This window comes from Moschus berezovskii, chromosome 4 (genome assembly GCF_049115385.1).
Source record: "Moschus berezovskii isolate FMDL1 chromosome 4, NW_MosBer_1.0, whole genome shotgun sequence".
Classification (NCBI taxonomy): domain Eukaryota; kingdom Metazoa; phylum Chordata; class Mammalia; order Artiodactyla; family Moschidae; genus Moschus; species Moschus berezovskii.
This window is the reverse complement of record NC_142463.1, coordinates 32,112,690-32,137,295: the sequence shown is the minus strand read 5'-3', so window position 1 is coordinate 32,137,295 and position 24,606 is coordinate 32,112,690. Positions and strand designations below refer to the sequence as shown.

The 24,606-nt window shown below is 41.0% G+C and overlaps 1 protein-coding gene across 3 annotated transcripts in view; it reads left to right on the top strand.

Moving 5' to 3' along the window:
• DAB1 (DAB adaptor protein 1) overlaps positions 1–24,606 on the top strand; it is a 476,669-nt gene that overhangs the window by 309,719 nt on the left and 142,344 nt on the right. For all 3 annotated transcript variants that reach the window (XM_055402651.2, XM_055402649.2, XM_055402647.2), the window contains exons 3-4: positions 2,188–2,327; positions 11,763–11,861. In XM_055402651.2, the coding sequence (XP_055258626.1) occupies positions 2,188–2,327; positions 11,763–11,861 (239 nt within the window). The remainder of the gene's footprint in view (positions 1–2,187; positions 2,328–11,762; positions 11,862–24,606) is intronic.

Below are 24,606 nucleotides of genomic sequence, written 5' to 3'. Positions count from 1 at the left end.
ATGTGGGAGACCCGGGTTCGATCCCTGGGTCGGGAAGATCCCCTGTAGAAGGAAATGGCAATCCACTCCAGTACTATTGCCTGGAAAATCCCATGGACAGAGGAGCCTGGTAGGCTACAGTCTACGGGGTCGCAAAGAGTCGGACACGACTGAACGACTTCACTTCACTTCACTTACTCTGTGACATCTGCCCTCACTGATCCCAGAGGCTTAATTTTTACATTGATTACACAGTCAGACAAATCATCCATGTGTTATATTTGCTTAGTGGAATTAATTCAGAGACTTCAATATACCAGGAGTCAGCAAGAGTGTGGTGAAAAAAATATCAAGTGGGATTTGGGGACCACAGGTCCGGGACTAACTGTGCAGACACCCCTTCTCTGTGCTCTCCTGCTTTCAGAACTGTATCTTCTAGGTGCTACTTTTACTGAGCTGGTAACAGGGGCGGCAGCTACCGTGTATACAGAACTTACCATGTGAATCCATGCTATTCATGTGCTAGCTCATGTAAGTTACTGTTCATAATAACTCTGAAAGTGAATATTTAATCTTCATTCAATAGTTCGGAGATGGAGGCTCAGCAGACAGTTTAGTTGACTTACAAGTGAGAGCCATGATTTGACATGAGGATGTCTGGCCGTAAAGCTTCTGCCTTCTTATATACCTAGCATAACACACTACACATTTTTGTTTGCAGTCATCAAAAACTTGAGCCTCTAGGAGCATAGACTTTGTCTCATTCATCTGTTGCCAGTGAGTGATAGCATCTGGCACAGAGACGATGCTCAGTAAGGGATGAATGAATAAATGAATGAAGTGCATGCCATATTCTGTCAGTAGAAAAGCATCACACAGCGGTCAGCTATTACTGTTTTGTTTTTGTTTCTGTTTTAAATACGTCCTCAAATAATTCTCAGCCCCACTTAATGGAAGGGCCTCAATAAGTGCATCGTGTAGATAGGGAGAAATGGGCTGAATTATCTCTGATAGCCTCAGCTCTACATTTCCAACTGATGAAAGAAGGCATGATGGAGGAGGTATCAGAAACTGAAGTTCATGATATTCCAGGAGATGAGTATCGATGGCATTCCAGGCTTAAGGACTGCATGATTGGGATTTCCCTAGTGGTCCAGTGGTTGAGACTGTGCAGGGGGTCCAGATTTGATCCCTGATCAGGGAACTAAGATCCCATATGTGACCCCCCCCAAAAAAGAAAAGAAAAGAAAAAAGAACCAGATGAGCAATGCCCCCAACCTGTGACTCCTCTGATGGACATTTGATGAAGCTAGAGATTCGAATTCCTATATATTCTGTTTCTTCTGACTGTGTGAATATGGACAAGCTATTTGAATTCCGTGACCTTCATCTGGGAACTGGATGTGGTTGAGTTGTGAAGAATGGGAATAAAGTTTATAAAACATCTCACAAGAAACACATACTCTGTTCACAGTAACTTTACTGTCTTTATTTTATGTGGATGTGTTTGAACTTCTGGTTGATGTGTCTTAGCAAAATATTATGCTAATAATTACTGGGAAATCCCACTGCAAGTTATGGGGGCACTGTACCAAGGAGTGTGGAAGCTTATTTCTGTATACACATGAGTTAGCAGAAGAGATATTGTAAAACCATTCTTTGATAATTGACCCTGGGTCATTACTTGATACAAAACAATTACTCTGGAGCCTCGTTATAAAACGGTCCATAGAATTGGGTGTAAGGAGGGTCTTGGACCCTGGCCAAAGTCATTTTGAATGCTGGAAATACCAGAGAGACTCAGGGCTAACTATTCTAACAAGAGTGTCAGACATAAACTTGTAGTGGGTAATGATCATTTGTTGACAATCTAGTGTGCATCAGAATCCAAATTGGGTATTTTCTATGTTTTATCTGGCTTTTTTAAATCTTCATGCCACTTTGTGGTTGCTTACTTTTTAATTTTTTTCTCTGTTTCTGCCTGAGAAAACACAATTTTAGAGAAAATTATGTAATCTGTCTGAGGATTTGGAAGGATAGAGCCAGAATTTGTATCCAGGAGTGTCGTCATTCTTTTGTATGGGATCCAATGATTTGATTTTCCTTGAACTTAGGTAAACCAGAGAACCAGTCTTGCAACTGTGGATATTTAAAGTCAATGGGACCTGAACACGTACATATCGAAATCCTGCTTTTCTTTCTTTTTAGGTCAGGATCGCAGTGAAGCCACTTTGATAAAGAGGTTTAAAGGTGAAGGGGTCCGGTACAAGGCCAAACTGATTGGAATTGATGAGGTTTCCGCAGCTCGGGGAGACAAGCTATGCCAAGACTCGATGATGAAACTCAAGGTACTGTGCCAACCTCTCACTTTAAGCAGTGCACATTTGATGTGACCGAGAGGGAGCAATGGTTTCAGTCACTCTGGTGACCATGTTTTTATTTATTCACATACTGGTATACTGCTTAGTATACTGGTGACTCATTGCGTTTATATATTGGGAGGATATGTCACTCATTTAGCAAATCTTTATTAAGCATCTCCTATGTGGATGTGTTTTGCTAACCCATGTTTTGTAGTTATTGATATGATAAAAACATATCACATGTTATTCAATTGTATCTTCATTGTGTGGTTCCAACAAAAATAAAAGTACCAAGTCATCAAATCCTACAGTCATTCAGATTTTATAGATTTTTCTACTTTATTTTTTAATAACTTTTCTATATTCTACCATATGATGAATATGGTAAAAGATTTTATGTTAATAAAACTGATTTTATTCATCCCTGTAATTTTTTAAAATTTATTTATTTATTGTAGTTGGAGGCTAATACTTTACAATACTGTAGTGGTTTTGCCATACATTGACATGAATCAGCCCCGGTGTACATGTGTTCCCCATCTTGAACCCCCCTCCCACCTCCCTCTCCATCCCATCCCTCAGGGTCATCCCAGTGCACCAGCCCTGAGCACCCTGTCTCATGCATCAAACCTGGACTGGCGATTCGTTTCACATATGATAATATACATGTTTCAATGCTATTCACCCAAATCATCCCACCCTTGCCCTCTCCGCAGAGTCCAAAAGTCTGTTCTTTACATCTGTGTCTCTTTTGCTGTCTCGCATACAGGGTTATCGTTACCATCTTTCTACATTTCATATATATGCGTTAATATACTGTATTGATGTTTTTCTTTCTGACCTACTTCACTCTGTATAACAGATTCCAGTTTCATCCACCTCATTAGAACTGACTCAAATGTATTCTTTTCAATAGCTGAGTAATATTCCATTGTGTATATGTACCACAGTTTTCTTATCCATTCATCTGCTGATGGACATTTAGGTTGCTTTCAGGTCCTAGCTATTGTAAAGAGTGCTGCGATGAACATTGGGACACACATGTATCTTTAAGTTCTGGTTTCCTCAGTGTGTATGCCCAGCAGTGAGATTGCTAGGTCATATGGCAGTTCTATTTCCAGTTTTTTAAGGAATCTCCACAGTGTTCTCCATAGTGGCTGTACTAGTTTGTATTCCAACCAACAGTGTAAGAGGGTTCCCTTTTCTCCGCACCCTCTCCAGCATTTATTGCTTGTAGACTTTTGGATAGCAGCCATTCTGACTGGTGTGAGATGGTACCTCATTGTGGTTTTGATTTGCATTTCTCTGATTATGAGTGATGTTGAGCATCTTTTCATGTGTTTGTTAGCCATCTGTATGTCTTCTTTGGAGAAATGTCTGTTTAGTTCTTTGGCCCATTTTTTGATTGGGTCGTTTGTTTTTCTGGTATTGAGCTGGCTGAGCTGCTTGTATATTTTTGAGATTAATTCTTTGTCAGTTGCTTCATTTTGTATTATTTTCTCCCATTCTGAAGGCTGTCTTTTCACCTTGCTTATAGTTTCCTTCATTGTGCAAAAGCTTTTAAGTTTAATTAGGTCCCATTTGTGTATGTTTGCTTTTATTTCCATTATTCTGGGAGGTGGGTCTCCTTGTAATTTTTATTAATTTTCCCCACACATACCTTATAATAAAGGGAAAATATTTTTTAAGTGATGTGTAACTAGATATTGATATTTGGAGATAGCACAAAGAAATTTCTAATTTTAAATGTTTTAAAGAAGCCTTTTCCTTGAGAAATCTAAGAAATTGGGAACATTTTTAATATACAAAATGAGAAAATTATATTATTAAGTAGCCTTTAAAAGCGTACAAAATCATGTATTGTCTGTTTCCAGTTGCAGTCTCCATGTAGTCTATGCTTCTTTTTTTAAAAAAAGTAATATAAAATATTAGAAAAATTATTTAACAATAAATCTATACGTATCATATACATTTAAGATCTATAATTTAATCCTTTTTTTGATTATAGAATTCAAAAAAATGCTCTGTAAAATGTTGAAAACACAGAGAAGTGTAAGAGGGAAAATTAACTTACAGTTGCACTACACAAAAGAAAATCTGTATCAACATTTTTGTGTTATTAACAATCTTTGTATTTTTATATACATTTGTGTATATGTATATGTGAATCATATGCATATATGTAGTGTAATTGGAATGACTATTTATAGTTTCATATCTTGTTTTCTTCCTTACCTAATGATATACATCATGTACATTTTTTTCATATTTTCTAATAGTCCCTGAGGATACAACATGGTCAATATAATTTTTTTAATGTAAGAAAAAGGGAAGGAAAAAAAGGCTGGCCAAGTGCCTAGTGATATTATATGGGACAGTGTCTATAAAACGACTTCTTTGCCTTTTCTTTGATAAATGCTTAATAAGGCACAGTTATTATTTTTGTTTATATTGTACACATTTTCTCAATGGTTCATTTTAACGTGTGTATCAGATTCTAAGACTCCTTATAGTCTAGCTATAGGAATCATTCTTTATTAAAACTCTTTATTTTCTAAACTGGGTATCCATTACTTTCTTTTTATTTTTTTAAGCTGTTACATAGCAAATTTTATTTTAATAGTTATAAATCTACCAGAAGGCATACCAGAAAATGTATAAAAGATGTTAAAATCACGAGTTTACAGATTGCCTCCTTGGAAGAGGTTAATGTATCTTTTTTTGAAAAGAATAATTAAATGATGTTATGAGATTTTCAGTTCAGTTCAGTTCAATCGCTTAGTCGTGTCCGACTCTTTGCAACCCCATGAATCACAGTATGCCAGGCCTCCCTGTCCATCACCAACTCCCGGAGTTCACTCAGACTCATGTCCATTCAGCCATCTCATTCTCTGTCATCCCCTTCCTCTCCCGCCCCCAATCCTTCCCAGCATCAGAGTCTTTTCCAGTGAGTCAACTCGTCGCATGAGGTGGCCAAAGTATTGGAGTTTCAGCTTTAGCATCAGTCCTTCCAATGAACACCCAGGATTGATCTCCTTTAGAATGGACTGGTTGGATCTCCTTGCAGTGGACAGTCTAATAATGAGCCCCCTTCTTCTGCCTAATTCAAATTCAAATTCTCGCCTGGGCAACAAGTAGACAAAGGAGTCCAACAGGAAGAACTCTAAATTTCAGCTTTATGACTGATAAATGCTGGTCTGGAAGACATGATACAGGTACACAGCCACAAGGCATCCTTGAAGAAGACAGGCTGTTCCAGTGGGTTTGTGGGGCAGTTGGCTAACTGCAGCCCTCCCTGTTCACCCCCACTGCCCTAGAGCAGCACTGTGACCCATGTATGAGATCACAGCAGAACTCAGCCTCTCTACCAGCAGGTGGATTTCAGAGAGAGAACCCAGAGGAGACCGTGCCATGCCTGCTTCCCCACTGAGACTCTAATCAAGGATGGGCATAAAGGCCACGACCTTAATTCTTGGTGAAGTTGGTCCTTCCTGAGTATGAGGCCAGGCAGGTGGAGATGTGCTTTTGACAAATATGAATTAAAAGACATCAAGAAAATCTCCAGGAACTCATTCTCACCCAGAGCTACAACTCTGCTGAGGACAAGAAAGAGACTGATGCATCCTCACCCAGCATCCTGATAGATAGCATTCACCAGGCATGTGTCACAGACCACTTCATCAGCCATCTGCCTCCGTAGAAGCATAGAGGTCTCAGTGGGTGTGAGTCAGGAGTTGGCTTGTGTGCCCCGAAGTTCTCCCTAAAGATTAACATTCACACAGGCTAGCTGGACCAGCCTTGTGATGATTGCTAAGCGTGTGTGTGTGTCTCTGTGTGTGTCTCTCTGTGTGTGTGTCTCTGTGTGTGTGTGGGTCTGTGTGTGTGTGTGTCTGTCTGTATGTGTGTGTCTGTGTGTGTGTATCTTGTGTGTGTGTGTATCTTGGTTACCTGCAGTAAAGTGTCCCACCTGTCACCCCTTCTAACCAAGTGGTCCCCAAACCCCTGAGGCTTGGTCTGACCGTAACACACTCCTGCCAGATACCCTGAACTTGTAGAGAGTTCTTGGTTTCCAGACAACTGTCTTTCATTATTTGCAAGTTGCAGAGAAGAATGTTGACATTTCTGCTCCCAGTGGTGTTTCTTTAGGAAGCACAGAAACATAAATGATCGATTCTCCATTTGGCTACCGGCCCAGAAAAGAAAGACAAAGAAGTAAAAAATGTCTGTTAGCCTTGCAAAAAGGACCACTTGTTCATGTCAGGCCATTTGAGAAATTAAAAAAAAAAAAAAATTCTGTTTGCTAGACTCTCTGACGCTGGTGCCTGTTGTAGAGGCTTTTCTCTTGGATTATAGAGATTTAAGAGGGGATTCGTAATGTGAGTTTGTGTGAGCCATTGCCTGTCCACCAGCGAAGCCTCATTGTCATTGTATTTTGATTTAGTCAACAGAGCACTTTTATATATATTATCTTTTTTATATATATTATCTTGTGAGGTAGCTATAAGCCTCCTTATTTGTAAGTAAGAATTCTGAGGCTCATGGAAGTTATAGGATTTGCCCCAGAGCCTTCATTTTAACCTGGAATAAGCCCAGAATTCAAACCCAGATCTCCAGATGTCTCGTGTTTGATAGGATATTGTTAAGTGCTTCCTTCTATTCTGTTTTGTATCTGCACTGAAATCTATCTTGGTTGCCCAGCTAGATTTTTAAACCTCTACCCGTAAGCTACTACATGGTAGCCCCACATCATTAACTTACAAAGTACTCACCTCTCAGAGGTATTGGGCAAAATGGTGTCTCATAAAGACAGTGCCTGGAGGACTGATTGCAGGGTCTGAAGTGAATCTATTAGTCAAAGTCCTGTAGGAAACAGTCACCCCAGCTAGGTCAGATGCAACACTTTAATGAAGGAGCAACTAGTGCAGGGTAGGCCAGGTTAAGATAGCAAACGAGCTGGTGAGGCACCAAAAACTAGAAGCAGTGGGAAGCTGTTTCCACCCCAAGGAGAGATGTATTAACTGGAACCCAGGGAGGGTGGGGTTGAGGAGGAAGTCCCCTTGCCAAGCAAAATTATAGCTACTGCTGGAGACAGTAGAACAGGGATGGGAAGGAAGCCCAAAGAAATACCTGGACCTCTCTCTTTCCCCCACTCTGACCTTCTGTCCGTGCCTTCCTTGGTGGGATCCAGAGGACGGGATGCTCAGAGGACCCGAAAGTGCAAAGCTCAGGGGCCAGTCTCTGGGTGTAAAGTGAAGAAGATATCTGTATCCCCTTCTTAACTGGAAAAAAGTGAAAGTTGTGATGAGTTTTCCCCCAGAGACTGTACAGCTGATTTAACTACTAGGGCTGAGATTGGAGACCAGGTTTAGTTCATGGAGCTTTCTGGAATAGCATTCTAGATATATGCTAGGCCTGCAGCCTATTGTGTGGGCTCACCTGCTTGACCTGTTCCCTGGAGGGGAACAGTCTCCCATCACGGGCATGCACCCTGCTGTGTGAGGTCTCAGTTCTTTCCTCTGCAGCATCTTATTGGACTCTCATGGCAGTCCCTGACTGGACAGGTCAGTGCTGATGGTGTGCCTGACCCTGTCTGTGTAGACATTCCTTCAGTAAGACGCTGCCTCAGTGTGACTCCTCAGGGAGGCCTGCATCAGTCATTCCACACAGTGCCCAGCACATGGCATTGTTTCGCAGTATCAGGATTCGTACCGGTGGTGATGGTCAGTCAGGTTTGCTGAGCTCTCCCTGCATGCTGCACCCTGTGCGATGCGCAGTATCTGCACGGTTTGCTGTTGTTAAAAGTATGAGTCGTCTCACTTAGAGTTCTCCTTTACTGCTGTGTCTGGAAGCTGGGGGTTCCACCTTTTTTCATCCCTCCTGCCCCATAGAACCCTTATAGGAAGGAACCCTAACATTGAAATTCAAAAGATCACTGTTGGAATTCCTTCTATGTCTTCTTAGTTCTGCGAGGTTTGAGGCAGTCACTTGTCCCCCTGACCTTAGGTTTTGTCATATGTAAAATAAGGGAGATAATTCTTCCTAGAATTGTGGGATGAGCTAAATTACATAGCATATAAGAGAACTCCTTCCATTTGGTAGGTACCCGAAAAATTCTCTCATTTCCAGGTTCCCAACAATGACTTTGTAGGCCAGGTGGCTAATATTAAACCCAGAAACCCAAAAGATGCCTATATCCATATCTTCTAATTCTCCAACCAGCTCTGTCACCTGATCTTCTACAAAACACCATGGGGAGGTGTGACCCTGTGGCAGGCTGTCTGGCAGCAGGTTTACTTGGACTTTGTGTAGTTTTTCAGGGTTGTGTCTCACAGGAGAAATGTGCTTGGTGAAATTGGAGTTTATTTTCCTCAAAGATTGTACCATGTGCATCATCCTTCTCTCTTGTGTTTGTCCTGGGAAGCTGTATCACCAGCAGTCCCAAGCGGAAATGCTCTCAAACATGCTCTTTCCATCCCTCTTTATCTGCAGCCACATTCTGCCAGGGAGTTCTTGGAACCGTTTGTAACAGGAAGTGAAGGGGAGCATTAGCTAGTCAGCATCACTGCGTGTTGGGAATTAGTGCTGTTTGATATTAGGTAATTCCAAGAGCTGGGGGTTGTTAGGTCTGTTTTGGAGATGGGGTCATTGAAGTTACTCTTTTTGACCAGAGGAAGTGAGATGTCTTCACGTTGGAAGGACTCAAACGAGAAAGAGAGGCTCCCTACCCATTGCCACAGTCCTTCCAACGCCTCCATTTATCACAGGACTGCTTCTTGTTCTCTCTTTTGCATAATTCTGGATCCTGAAGTTGAAGGTCAGGCTGCAGAGGGATGGCAGCATCAGTTACTTTTCTCCAAATCAAACTGGGAACACAGATTTCAAAGTCAAGGTTTTCATAGATTCAAAACCTAGATTGTTCACTACTCAAGTCAGGGGAAAGTCACTTCACTTGTTTGAGTGCCTTTTTTATTCCAGTCTCCATTCTTGACCATGGGCACGCAGAATGAATAAAACAAAGTTCCCATTGTGCCCGTTGAGCTTTTGTCCTGTTGGGCAAAGGCAGACAGTCAACAAATGAATATACAGCATGCCGGAGGGCACCATAAGGGAGGGAGATGCAGGGAGAAAGATCAGATGCAGGTTGGAGTGGAGGGTGGAGGGGTGAGAGACAGCATCTTTGCGTGACACTGAAGAGAAATAAGAACTACCCCTGGGATTGCAAAGACATACTCTGAGCCTTCTCCCATGTCCATAAAACCATCTCTCAGTGAATTTATGGGAAAGCAAGCAGCACATTGAGGAATCTAGAGACCTTTGAACAGGAGGGGTTAAAGACACAGAGGGCTTCGCTTTGGGAGTAAGTGACCCTGTAACTATGTAAAGGACAGTCGTTGGAGGAGGGATCTTACGTCAGTGGGTACCTCCCTAAAGGTCAAAAGAGGAACACCAGGTAGGAATACAGGAAAGAAATCTGGGCTTATTAGAAAGAAGAGATATTTAAGGAAGTAATGACTCTTGCACCAAGAGCCTTGAAAGTGGATGTGTAGTCTCAACTTTCTAACCAGTTCTCTGTACCATCTTGAAAACGTCTACTCAGCTTATCAAACATCATTTTTCTCAGCTGCCAGTTGAGAAATTTAGACTGATTACTTTGAAGGTTTCTGGTGACTCTAACATTTTGAACATCTGTATGTCAGAGGTGCCTGAGGATGAATGGGTGACTCCTGAGGGGAGTGCATTTCCTGTTACTAGTTCCCAAACAGGAACTGGACCACAAATGCTAAAGGTTGGTTATGACATCCCACAGTGTACCAAGCACTATACTAGGTACTTTCCATGCGTTTTCATTTCATTCTCTCAAACATGCCAGAGAAGTATTTACACTCAAGGAAGTAGAGCAGGGAGTTAAGTCATTTGTCCAAGATCACAGCCATAAGTATAATACAGATCTTTTGATTCCATAGAATATTTCCAGAACCCAAAGTGAGGATAATCACACAACTTTAAAAGAATGTCCCTTCCTTGTGCTGGTCATACCTCTGACTCTGTTCCAGAACATGCTGTGCTGACAACAACACAAAGGACTTTTTTATCTTGAGAATATGAAATCATTATTATTTTAGACTTTTCTACTCTGAAAAAATCCTAGAATGATTACTGGTGAAATATGGGCTTAATCTCCCACTCTGTGGAAGCTAGTTGGAAGCCTCAAAACACCTAATGCAGAGTCTGCAACAGTCCGAGAGCATAAAACCCTTGAATGTTCTCATCCTCTGAGTTGTACCCTAGTATGATACCCATGAAAAGTGAAGTGAAAGTGAAAGCCTCTCAGTCGTATCCGACTTTGCAACCCTATGGACTATACAGCCCATGGAATTCTCCAGGCCAGAATACTGGAGTGGGTAGCCTTTCCCTTCTCCAGGAGATCTTCCCAACCCAGGGATCAAACCCAGGTCTCCCACATTGCAGGCAGATTTTACCAGCTGAGCCCCAAGGGAAGCCCATGCTTGCCTATAATTGGCCACCACAGAGACTAATTTAAGAAGCAAGTGATTTTACTCTTAACTTGCATCCTATCAACTTTGGAGGGAACTCTTGATAGCACATTCATGTCATAATAATTTCTTGAGTGCCTCCCACCCTCCAGGGACTGTCCTAGGTACTAGAGAGAGAGTAGTGAGCAGAGTAACATACCCACCTTTTGTGACATTTACCTTCTAACTGACTCATACATATATCTCAGTATATTAAAAATAAACTGGAAAAGTGGGGAAACAGGTTTTTGAGAAATAGAAGCTCTTGGTAGGTGCTTTTCTTGAAAGCACAAGAATGACTGGGAAAATGGTAGAAGAACATACAAAATGTGTGGTTAAAAACTCAAGCCAGAGGCAGATGACGATCACATTTTTCTAAACAGACTTGAGACATGCAGTCTGGCAATATTTTTTCTTTTCTTTTTAATCTCTATAATTAATTCATATGAAAAATTTTTTCCAGAAGTATGAAATTAAAATCACATTTAGGAACATATCCCATGACTCATCTTTATTTAAAAGGTTAAAACCATATCTAATACAAAACCCAGAAAAGATCTTAACAAGAAAACCATATTGTGTTTATCCTAGGATCTCAAATTCTGAGCCGACTATCTAGGCACAAAGTAGGCACTCTAAATCTTGGTTTGCCCAGTGAATCTAAGTTCAGATATTTGTTTATACAGTTTTTGAGCAATGAGGACGAGTGTTACCCTAAAACATCAAGAGGATGCAAGCCCACTGGGAAAGATAGTATGGAAGTGGGGAGGGAAAAGAGTATGTGTGATTGGTGGCTTTGGTTCATGGTATCTGACATGCCTTTGGGACCAGAGGGAATTTTCAAATGAAAACACTAAAGTAAAAACCACATCCTTCCTTTCAACAGGGCGTTGTTGCTGGCGCTCGTTCCAAAGGAGAACACAAACAGAAAATCTTTTTAACCGTCTCCTTTGGAGGAATCAAAATCTTTGATGAGAAGACAGGGGTAAGTAAAAGAATCACATGGCATGGTGAAATTGAATCCATTGACAGATGTGCCCTTAAAAGCCTCTACTCTTCTGGGCAGGAATATCAAACAAGCATAAAAACACATAAAGCAACTGACAAACTTGATCAACTGTGATTGTTCATCAAAGGGAGGCTCTTCCCTGACTTGGCCACAGTATGACTGCACCGTGTTTCTTACAGTGTAATTGGGATAAAAGTGTCACACAGTCCTGGTAATGCAATGGGAGATTGATGTGCTTTGAAGAGCAGTGGGTAATGTGACAGTTTAAGTTAAATTTCCTTGTGTGTTGGCAACTTTAATGACATGCGTCCTAGAGGGAGATGTACGGGGGTCTTTTGACTTGGTCAAAGCATCCAGACTCTCTTGAATTGAACCTGTGGCCCCTTGCAATTGCTGTCATCAAAAAGAATAAATGGAGTTTTCAATGTTTAAAAAAAAAAAATCTATCACTGCATGATGAGGAAATGTAAGGGCTGATCTGTGTGTTGAACCCACTGAAGATGTGGTTTGTATTTTCATCCACCTCCTGGCAGCAATTAGCTCCCAGGTTTATCCCCAGGACTTGCCTAGAATTGTTGACCCTGTTCGCTGATGGTAAGGGAAAAAGAGAAAAACTTTTTATGATCTGTTTTGTCCAGAGAGCAAGAGTCAGATGGGCATGATTTTCTTTTATTCACTCAGTACTTTATAGCTTCTAACATACTCCCACTTATATCACTTCCTATGAACTTCACAGGTAGTTTATCAAGCAGTGTATAAACAATATTCAATTAACCAAGCTACTTAACCTTGTCATTTTGCATTACAAATTTCCCCTCTTTGTTCTGACTCATATTAAGAGACCATATGGTTAGTAGGATGATGATTTAACAGTAAAAAAAAAATATATATTTTCTTGAAGAAAAGTTACTCCTGATTAGTAATAGCACAGACATGCTATGGCCTTGTGGGATCCTGGGTAACACACAGCGGGTAGAGAGCTTTGGAATTGTAGAAACTTGGAGGATATTATTCATTCTTTATCATCCTCTATGGGAAGGAACCAAGTAATGTGGGTCAAGTCTAACTGAGAGATATTACTTTCACAAGGTTTAATATACCCCAATATATGTCATCATCTCCAGTCTCTTGCCAAGTCCACAGCTGCCCATCACCGTGACACTGGCACCACCAAAGGGACAGAAATGGCAGGGGTAGAGTATCAGGCATTTTGTCTTGTCTATCTTACTTTTTATTCTCGTGTTTTGGGGTCCTGCTATTCCATCATGTACCCCACCATCAAATAGTCCTATTCACCAAACTTTAGCTAATGAGCAGAGGTAATTTATATTCTTTACTTTTATCTAGATCCTCACTCAATGGTGGCTAAACTGGCCCCAAAGAAAGATACCACCAAACCTTGTAATGTGATTTTTGATTCTTTCTTTGGACACACAAAAAAATGCCTGAAAAATCATCATTTCAGCTCAAAGCCATTTGACTTTGTGGGGAAAAAAAAATGTCATATCCTAGTGGAGATTTAGGATGAAGGCAGAATTAAATGTTATCTGGCTGACTTAGTACTTAGTCTGCTGACTTACCTTAGGCTCTCACCTTAGGGCTTTTGTAACCATAGCTTGTTAATTTGTCTTAACGCGAGTCTAGGGAAGACTGGTAGAGAGGGCTGAACGTTTAAGCCTGAAGTAGAGATGAGTGTTGGGCAAGGCACTCTGCGTTAGCGTTGTTCATCTCTCCAAAGACTTGCTCAGTGTTCTGTGTGACTCAGGGAACAGAACCAAGACTTGGTGACCGAAGTTTCTAGGATGCAGTTTCAGTTTATGAGGAAGAAGAGTTTTCCACAAGTCAGAGCTGTTTAGCATTGAGATGGACTACCTTCTGTGCAAGTGAGTACACCATCCCTCGGAGGATTCAAGCAACAGTCATAAGATGGAGATATTGTGGAAGGAAGTCAGGTAGAAGATGAGGTGTTGACCAAAGTCACATCTTAGTTGATTCCCCGGACTAGTTTTGATAGTCTGTTTCTCCTTTAAATCCATCCCTATTGGATGTGACCTATCTTCAGATAACTCGAGGTTTTTCAAAACCTCCATTGGAGATTGTGAGCATGAACAATTTACTAAACTGTTGTCATTGCCCAGCAGGGACCCAGCTGAATTTTGCAGAATAAAAGTCTCAGTGGTGTTTTGTCCTACTTATCAAAGAAGTGGAAAACTGGGTCTTTTTCATTTGGAATGATAAATTTTAGTTGTTTATCATGTCAGAAGTATTCCTGTTCAAGCTTGGCCGTGCTATTTTTTTCAAAACCAAGAAAAGAAACATTAGCAGAACGTGACAATAGTTAGAATTCTAAAAATCCAAAAGCTGTCAAAAATGTTTTGATCCCAATTAAAGAGACCCTTTGCAGCAATTTACACCTTGTCTTGAATTTCAAAGGGGTTCTTGATCCCAATCCTTATGTGAGTAAATTTTATTATTAGTATGTTGCAGGAAATAAATCAATATCAAAAGCTGTCCATATGTTCAGATATCTAGGTATTGCTAATATATCAAAAGTATCAGTGAGAATGCAGAAAATGTCATAAATGAGCTCACTGTTACTAGTAATAGTAGGAACAATAGCAAATTAGGAATAGAAATGGTTTCATATCGGTATGTTACTAGATCCTCAAAGCAGACCAATGCAGGAGTGATGTCATCTTCATTTCACATATAAGGAAACTGAAATTCTGGGATTATTCCTGATTTGACTAAAAACTCAAATCAGACCTTCCAATCCCAAATCCTATGTCTTTCCAGGGAAACTCACTAGCTTTCTTCTCTCATTTACAATTTTATTCTACCATATTATGTGTGGCATTAAAAATCAGAAATATTGCAGAAGCCTAAAGTTAAGTCTGTTTCTCGGGATAGAGGGCAGTGATCTGATTCAACTTTTCAAGATAATACCCCATTCTGTTGCCAGTCACAAATGGATTCTGCTTGTTCACTTAGTTTAGCTGGCACGGATTTGTCACTATTATGTGCACCATTTTATGCATATTATGTACATTACAGCAATTCTATGAAGTGCTATTATTAGCACCATTTTACAGATGAGAACACTGAGGCCCAAACAATTTAATTATACAGTTCTCAAATGGCAGAGCTGAGATTCAAACCCAGATAGTCTTGTACAAAGTCCTTGGTGCTAGTAAGATACAACTAATAATTACATATTTTTCTTAGTATTTGGACTCCTAAAACAGGTGGCTTATAAACAACTATATATATATATATATATAAACTAGGTGGCTTATAAACAACAAACATTTATTTCACTGTTCTAGAGGCAGGAAAGTCCAGGATCCTGGCCCCAGGATTTGGTATCTGGTGAGAGCCCATTTTCTCATAGATAGTGCCTTTTTGCTGTGTCCTCTCATGGCGGAAGAGGGAGAGGGGGAGGATGCTTACTAGGGCCTCTTTTATAAGGGCACTAATCCCATGTGTCAGGGATCCACCCTCATATCCTAATCACCTTCCAGAAGCCCCATCTCCTAATAATAATGCCATCAGAATTTCAGCCTATGAAATTTGAGCACACATAAGGAGACCATCCATTCTAAAGGAGATCAATCCTGGGTGTTCATTGGAAGGACTGATACTAAAGCTGAAACTCCAATACTTTGGCCACCTCATGTGACGAGTTGACTCACTGGAAAAGACTCTGATGCTGGGAAGGATTAGGGGCGGGAGGAGACGGGGACGACAGAGAAGGAGATGGCTGGATGGCATCACCGACTCGATGGACATGAGTTTGAGTGAACTCCAGTAGTTGGTGATGGACAGGGAGGCCTGGTGTGCTGTGATTCATGGGGTCACAAAGAGTCGGACATGACTGAGCGACTGAACTGAACTGAACTGAACTGAAGGAGACCATAGCAATTTCAAACTTTATAAATGATTTCCTTTCATATATATTAGAGCAGATTCAGTATTATCCCTGTTTTACTGTCATCATTATTCACTTTCATTTTAATGAGCCTTCCTGAGTGAAGATAATAGGGGTGGCATTACCACTGGGACTGTCTTGTGGGCAGAATGTTGGCAGGGTAACCACTGGTTACCATGTGGTCAGGAAAGACTGCACTGGATGCTTGTTCTGTGCTGCATGATGTTCTGTTTCCTGAGGATTCAAAGATGAAGATGTGTCCTTTTCCCTGAGGTGGTCACAGTTTGGTGGTGAAACCAGACTCACAAAATGAACTGACACGTGCTGAGAACAGGTGTGAATGGAGTTGTCAGTACTCAGGGGATGGAGATAGAGCTTTGCTTGAAATAATCAGGAAAGTTTTCACAGAAAATGGCACACTAATTTAGCCATGGAGGAGTTGAAGAGGACCAGATAAGCAAGTTAGGGAAGAGGAAAACGTATTTTTAAATGCACAGATGTCTAAAGGAGAAAGGTATGTGTGTGTGCTCACATGTGTTCATTCTTTCCTTCAGGAAATATTTATTGAACACTTCTATCAACACCCAGGTTAACAAGGCTGTTAACTCACTCTTCATATCTGGTTAGCACTTGAAGTCCACATAGTAGGTGCTCAGCAGTACCTATTGCACAGAAAATAAAATGACTTAATGATCATGAATCAGTAAGTGTATGCAGAACAACTAGGGCATAACAGGGGAGAGGCGGAGAGTGGCCCAAGATTGAATATTGTCCCTCATAATAGAGGGGTAATGATGTTTTCAATGCAATGGCTGCACTTACATTTCAGGACTGATTTAATCACTTATTCTTCAGTGAAAACCAGATATTACCCTTGTTTGTATCTCATCAAAAGCAGGACTGTTCTCCCTTTATTTCTAACAGAATATTTGGAGTGGACTTGGGGAGAGCAGCTGAGGTGGATCAAAGGAAAGTGGTCCTAGGGAGGGAGACAGCGAGGAGGATGAAAGGGCTACAAAGCAGGGTGCTGGGACCTGGGATACCCCTGTCATCCTGAGAGCTGTTGAAGCAGTACACAGCACTCTCAGGGATTGGATATGATGATTAACCACTAAACAAGACCGTATGGTCTACAGCAGGTGTGTAGACAGGCTTTCGTGATCCTGTCTCATTTGACACCCAACAATTCTTGGAGGTTTCATTACCCTCCTTTTACAGATGGAGCTTCCCTGGTGGCTCAGACAGTAAAGAATCTGCCTGCAATGAAGACCCAAGTTCGATCCCTGGGTTGAGAACATTCCCTGGAGAAGAGAATGGCTACCTACTCCAGTATTCTTGCCTGGAGGAGAATTCCATGGACAGAGGAGCCTGGCAGGCTACAGTCCATGGAGTTGGACATTACTGACTGACTAAATCTTTTACAGATGAGTCATCTAAAATATAAGTAGAGTGTGTGGCTTGCCTGAGGCTACACTGAGTAGTGGAAATTGAGTTCAAATTCACATTTGTAACTCCTGAGCTTGTCTGTTTCTTTTACCCCAGAGATTCTCCACTTTACTGGTTCCATACCCATAAGGGATGTTTTGGAACTTAATGTAGGCATTTCGGGTGTTCACAACTTTTGGGGAAGGGGGTGCTGATATAGGAATTCACTACAGGCAAGGATGCTAGACACTCCACAATGTACAAGACATTCATACACAATACAATGATTTCCTGGCTATCTGACTTTAAATGTCTTACCACACTTTCATGTATGAGAAAAATTTATTTATAATTATCTGAATGTAAAACCCAACTCTACAAATAAAAATTAATCTCATATTCATAATAGTGCATTTTCCAGAGTGCAACTAAACAGAAAGATTTGCTTTGTTTTGTTGGAAACTCATTAAGAGTTGGTCGTCACTCTGGAAAACCACTCCCCTGTGATTGCTCTTCATATTAAGTCTACAACAGGGCACAGCTCTCTCAGTTCCACGTCTAGCTATCATGTTCACAGTTCAGATCAGTCACTCACTCATTCATGTGCGACTCTTTGCGACCTCATGGACCGCAGCAAGCCAGGCCTTGCTGTCCATCACCAACTCCCGGAGTTTACTCAAACTCATGTCCATTGAGTTGGTGATGCCATCCAACCATCTCATCCTCTGTCGTCCCCTTCTCCTCCTGGCCCTTAATCTTTCCCAGCATCAGGGTCTTTTCAAATGAGTCAGCTCGTCTCATCAGGTGGCCAAAGTATTGGAGTTTCAGCTTCAACATCAGTCCTTCCAATGAACACACAGGACTGATCTCCTTTAGGATGGACTGGTTGGATCTCCTTGCAGTCCAAGGGACTCTCAAGACTCTTCTTTAAAAATGTCAAATAGGAAGGAAAGTTACTGTTCAGTTGCTAAGTTGTGTCCAATTCTTTGTGACCTCATTGGTATGGACTGCAGCATACCAAGCTTTCCTGCCCTTCACTATCTCTCAGAGTCTGGTCAAACTCATATCCATTGAGTCAGTGCTGGTTGAATGCTTTCTTAAACCATTCTTAAACTGACCTTTTATCTGGACTTATTTGACTTTTCTTTAAAAATGTCAAGTATAAAGGAAAGTTACTGTTCAGTTGCTAAGTTGTGTCCAATTCTTTATAACCCTGTTGGCATGGACTGCAGCATACCAAGCTTCTCTGCCCTTCACTATCTCTCAGAGTCTGGTCAAACTCATGTCCATTGAGTCAGTGATCATTGAATGCTTTCTTAAACCAAAATTTATTCATTAATTGTAAGAAGGCTCAGTGTCATTATGTTCTTCATTCATAGTTGTAACTAAGCCTTTATATATAGAAACTCACATTATTTTTTTACCAGAAATCATCTTATTTTATTTATCCTTTGTGTTTTAATTAGGACATTTTGATTTGCTTAAACTTTATGTGTGTAGTTAGATTATGTAATCATTTCCAGACAATACAGTAAGATACAAAATACTGTTATATAAAAAGGAGGTTTTTCATCAAATGAGGATAAGAATCCGTGTACAGATCATGCTGCCATTTTCTTTGGTTTATTCATTTATTCATTCCACAAATACTAATTAAGGGAAAGGGACATTCTACATGCTGGGTGGGGATGAACTAGCCTGAAACCTTTTCTTCAAGAAACCTACAACCTAGGAGGTAAGACATATATAATTAAAAACTCAAAGCAAGAATAACAAGAGAAAAATGCAAAGTCATCATGAGAGTTCAAAAGAAGAAATTATTTCTTCCATCTGAGGGAAAAAAAAACAAAAGATATGGAATGATTTAGGACCAGAGGGTTGACCCTTGAGGAATGGGCAGAGTTTGAAGTTGGAGACATAACAGGACCAGTGAGTGACCAGACCAAGGGAATTATAAGAAGTGTTTACTGAGGCCCTAGAATTAGAAAGCAATGAAGGAGGCCAGGTGTGGAGAAGAGAGATGGCCAGATATTCTGGATTGGAGAATGTGAGTTTGCTATGAATGAGATAAAACTGAGAAGGTAGGCAGGGCCCAGTTGTGAGACCTGGAATATAAGACCAAAGAGCTTTGGTTGAATCAGGTCCATTACAGCTCAGTTATTATTCAGTGTATTCTATGGCCCTGGAGCTGCACTAGTTATTCAGAGAGGTAAGTACATGACTGTAAGGTCATCCTTGACCTGTAAGTCACCTTTGTGCAAATCAGGGAAAAATCCCTTTCTTTAAGGCTCACTGCCTGGGATGACTTTTACTGGGAAATGGTTACAATAATTATACATGTTTTTGATGACTATATGATGACTAGCTCCCCATAGAGCTGTGCAGGGCACCCCCTGCTCAGCGGTAGGTAGCAGATCTGGGAGTATCATCTGTGCATGAGCAGAACGCTGGGAGTCCCATCTTGCCATTTCTTGTACCCACCATGCACTGCCCAACTTTCAGGTCTAGCTCAAGGAGACCCCTCCACTCTGAACAGCCCTTTGCCCTTCATCGCTCAGTGAATACCTCAAGGTCCAGTAATGTCAACAGCACGAACAGCAGCAACACAGGACAACAGTGACCACTTATCAAGACCTTTCCTGGGCCAGGTATTTTCTTAGACTAAGTGCTTTATGCATTTCATTCTCCAAGCAGGATTCATACTGGGTCTGTCTGAATCTACAGCCCACACTCCTCACCACTGTGGTGCTGGCAGCAGAGAGTGGACAGAGTGGAAGGAGCTGCCTTGGATCTGCTCGTGCCCAGCTATGTGGTCATAAAGCAATGCTTTTTATGAATGACTTTCTACCTCTTTTGCTCATCTGTAAGATGGGGATAATCAAAGCCCCTATGTTTTAGGGTTGGTGCAAGATTAAATTTAATCACTTCTAATTTAATTGAATCATTTAAATTGTGATTTACTTTAATCACGTAAGACTTAGAATTGTGCCTGTTACAGTAAAAAGCTCTAGGTATTAAATAGTATTATATTATTAGTTCTATTAATAATAGAATAATAACAATCTATTGTCCTCTCTCTGATATGGGCTTTCTTATGTCCTCCCCTCAGAATAAAGAAATCCTTTCGTATTCATCCTGCATTATCCTCCACTCACCTTTATCGTAGCACATGGTGGTCTGTATCAGAGTGAGCTGACTCATGCTTCCATCAGACTTCAGGCCCCATGAGGTACCTGGCCTCATCCGTTGCTGTATCTGCAGGGTTTACCACAGGTCCTGGCAAGTGACAGAGATGCTAATGGCACACTGGAGGAAGGGAAGGGAGGCAGTCAGAGAGAGAAGGAATGAAAAAGAGGAAAGGAAGGAAGAGGAAGTAGTGAATAAGTAAACTTATAACAAAATACTCATTGTCTGGGCTAGATAGTGGAGCCCAAGATGCTGCGTGCCAAAGATGCTCATTCTGCCATGCAGGCAGTGAGCATGGAAAGAAGAATGTACATGGCTCAGGGTTCCTCAGTCCTAGGATGTCAGGGATGGAAGGAAGGTCCCTTAGGCATTGACTCACCCACAAGTGAGTCATTTACAAGGGAAGAAATTCGGAACCCAAAGAGAGGAAGTGGCTCCTGAACCTCTTGTTAAATGATGTGCAAAGCACCTAGGTTTGAACATCTCTCAGGACAGAGCTGAGTCTCTCCCTGATGCTCACAAACAGAAAGGGGAAAGCATCGTTTCCCCTCCCTCCTCCTCCTCCTCCTCACTTTACCTCCCTTCCTCTGTGCTTTTTTCCCTTCTGTCTCTAGCATCTCTGTACTCTTTGCTCATTTGCTTCAATGTTCAGGCTCCCACAGCCTGCCAGCTGCCCCAGATCCATTTTCATATCAAAGAGAATGAACATCTAAGGGGAAAAATCAGGCCTCTGTATGTTCAGTGTCTTGTTGGATGATATTGGATTTTAATTTATCACAATAAGAAATCAATTTATAGCTCAAAACCAACATATTTTTAGAAATTGGCCCTGTCAGGAAGCTGCCACTGTTAGATAATTTAGACAGGATAATTCATGACAGAGGAGAAAGGATATTCACATTACTCTGGAAAGTGAGACCGTGAACGTTGTCAAGTAGATTCAGTAAACTCAGAAATGTACTGTCTTTCCCTTAATGAATCATTTTTATGAATTTTGGTCTTTAAGGAGATAAAGAGATCCTATTTTCTGGGCTAGCTGCTTTTACATGTTTGGTCTCATTTAATTCAACCCCCTAAGAATTCAGCTAAGTATTATTTTTCCCATTAAACAGGTGGGAAAACTGAACTTACACAAGGCCAAGTGACCAACAAATTAGAGAGCCAGGCACTAACTCTAGCCTGGCATGGTGGGAAAGCCCATGTTCTTGTCAGTTCCAAGCAGTTGTCTCTCTCTTTTCCTTTTTTAAAATTAAATTGGAATTAAGTTGTCGTACAATCTTGTATTAGTTTCTCCTGTGCAGCAGAATGAATCAACTATACACAGATGCATTACCCTCTTTGTCACCATGTAATGTTGAGTAGAGATCCCTGTGCTGTAAAGTAGATTCTCATTAGTTACTTGTTTATACATAGTAGTGTATATATGTGAATTCCAACTTCCAAATTCATTCCTCTTGCCCTTTCTCCCCTTGATGTTCATATGTATGTTCTTTCTGTCTGTGTCTCTATTTTTTCTTTTCACATAGGTTCATCTGTACCATTTTTCTAGATTCCATATATGTGCATTAATATACGATATTTGATTTTTCCTTTTTCTGACTTATTTTGCTGTGTATGAGAGTCTCTAACTCCATCCACATCTTGCAAATGGCATAATGTTATTCCTCTTTATGGCTGATACTATTCCATTGTATAAATGTGCCACATCTTCTTTATGTGTTTCTCTGTTGACGGACATTTAGGATGCTTTCATGCCTGGCTATCATATGTACTGAACCCTCTTACACTGTTGGTGGGAGTGTAACTTGATACAGCCACTATGGTGAACAATATAAAGGATCCTTAAAAAACTAAAAATAGAACTACCATCGGTTCAATTCAGTCGCTCAGTTGTGTCCGACTCTTTGTGACCCCATGAATCACAGCACGCCAGGCCTCCCTGTCCATCACCAACTCCCAGAGTCTACCCAAACTCATGTCCATTGAGTCAGTGATGCCATCCAACCATCTCATCCTCTGTTGTCCCCTTCTCCTCCTGCCTTCAATCTTTCCCAGCAGAAGGGACTTTTCAAATGAGTCAGTTTTTCACATCAGGTGGCCAAAGTATTGGAGTTTCAGCTTCAACATCAGTCCTTCCAATGAACACCCCGGATTGATCTCCTTTAGAATGGACTGGTTGGATCTCCCTGCAGTCCAAGGGACTCTCAAGAGTCTTCTCCAATACCACATTTCAGAAGCATGAGTTCTTCGGCGCTCAATTTTCTTTATAGTCCAACTCTTACATCCATACATGACCACTGGAAAAACCATAACCTTGACTAGACGGACCTTTGTTGGCAAAGTAATGTCTCTGCTTTTTAATATGCTGTCTAGGTTGGTCATAACTTTCCTTCCAAGGAGTAAGCATCTTTTAATTTCATGGCTGCAATCAGCATCCACAGTGATTTTGGAGTCCAGAAAAATAAAATCTGCCACTGTTTCCCCATCTGTTTGCCATGAAGTGATGGGACCGGATGCCATGATCTTAGTTTTCTGAATGTTGAGCTTTAAGCCAACTTTTTCACTCTCCCCTTTCACTTCCATCAAGAGGCTCTTTAGTACTTCTTCACTTTCTGCCATAAGGGTGGTGTCATCTGCATATCTGAGGTTATTTTATTTCTCCCGGCAATCTTGATTCCAGCTTGTGATTCCTTCAGCCCAGTGTATCTCATGATGTACTCTGCATATAAGTTAAATACACAGAGTGACAATATAAAGCCTTGATGTACTCCTTTTCCTATTTGGAGCCAGTCTGTTGTTCTATGTCCAGTTCTGACTGTTGCTTCCTGACCTGCATACAGGTTTCTCAAGAGGCAAGTCAGGTGGTCTGGTATTCCCATCTCTTTCAGAATTTTCCACAGTTTATTGTGATCCACACAGTCAAAGGCTTTGGCATAGTCAATAAAGCATAAGTAGATGTTTTTCTGGAACTCTCTTGCTTTTTTGATGACCCAGCAGATGTTGGCAGTTTGATCTCTTGTTCTTCTGCCTTTTCTAAAACCAGCTTGAACATCAGGAAGTTCATGGTTCATGTAGTGTTGAAGCCTGGCTTGGAGAATTTTGAGTGTTCCTTTACTAGTGTTTGAGATGAGTGCAATTGTGCAGTAGTTTGAGCAGTCTTTGGCATTGCCTTTGTTTGGGATTGGAATGAAAACTGACTTTTCCAGTCCTGTGGCCACTGCTGAGTTTTCCAAATTTGCTGGCGTATTGAGTGCAACACTTTCACAGCATCATCTTTTAGGTTTAGTAGCAGCTCAACTGGAATTCCATCACCTCCACTAGCTTTGTTCGTAGTGATGCTTCCCAAGGCCCACTTGACTTCACATTCCAGGATGTCTGGCTTTAGGTGAGTGATCACACCATCATGATATCTGGGTCATGAAGATCTTTTTTGTACAGTTCTTCTGTGTATTCTTTCTACCTCTTCTTAATATCTTCTTCTGTCAGGTCCGTACGATTTCTGTCCTTTTTTTGTGCCCATCTTTGCATGAAATGTTCCGTTGGTATCTCTGATTTTCTTGAAGAGATCTCTAGTCTTTCCCATTCTTTTGTTTCCTCTATTTCTTTGCACTGAACATGGAGGATAGCTTTCTTATTTCTCCTTGCTATTCTTTGGAACTCTGCATTCAGATGGTTATATCTTTTCCTTTCTCCTTTGCTTGTCGCTTCTCTTCTTTTCACAGCTATTTGTAAGGCCTCCTCAGACAGCCATTGTGCCTTTTCACATTTCTTTTTCTTGGGGGTGGTCTTGCTCTCTGTCTCCTGTACAATGTCATGAACCTCCGTCCATAGTTCATCAGGCACTCTATTAGATGTAGTCCCTTAAATCTATTTCTTACTTCCACTGTATAATCATTAGGGATTTGATTTGGGTCATACCTGAATGGTCTAGTGGTTTTCCCTACTTTCTTCAATTTAAGTCTGAATTTTTCAGTGAGGAGCTCATGATCTGAGCCGCAGTCAGCTCCCGGTCTTGTTTTTGCTGACTGTATAGAGCTTCTCCATCTTTGGCTGCAAAGAATATAATCAATCTGATTTCAGTGTGACCATCTGGTGATGTCCATGTGTAGAGTCCTCTCTTGTGTGGTTGTGAGAGGGTGTTTGCTATGACCAGTGCATTCTCTTGGCAAAACTCTATGAGCC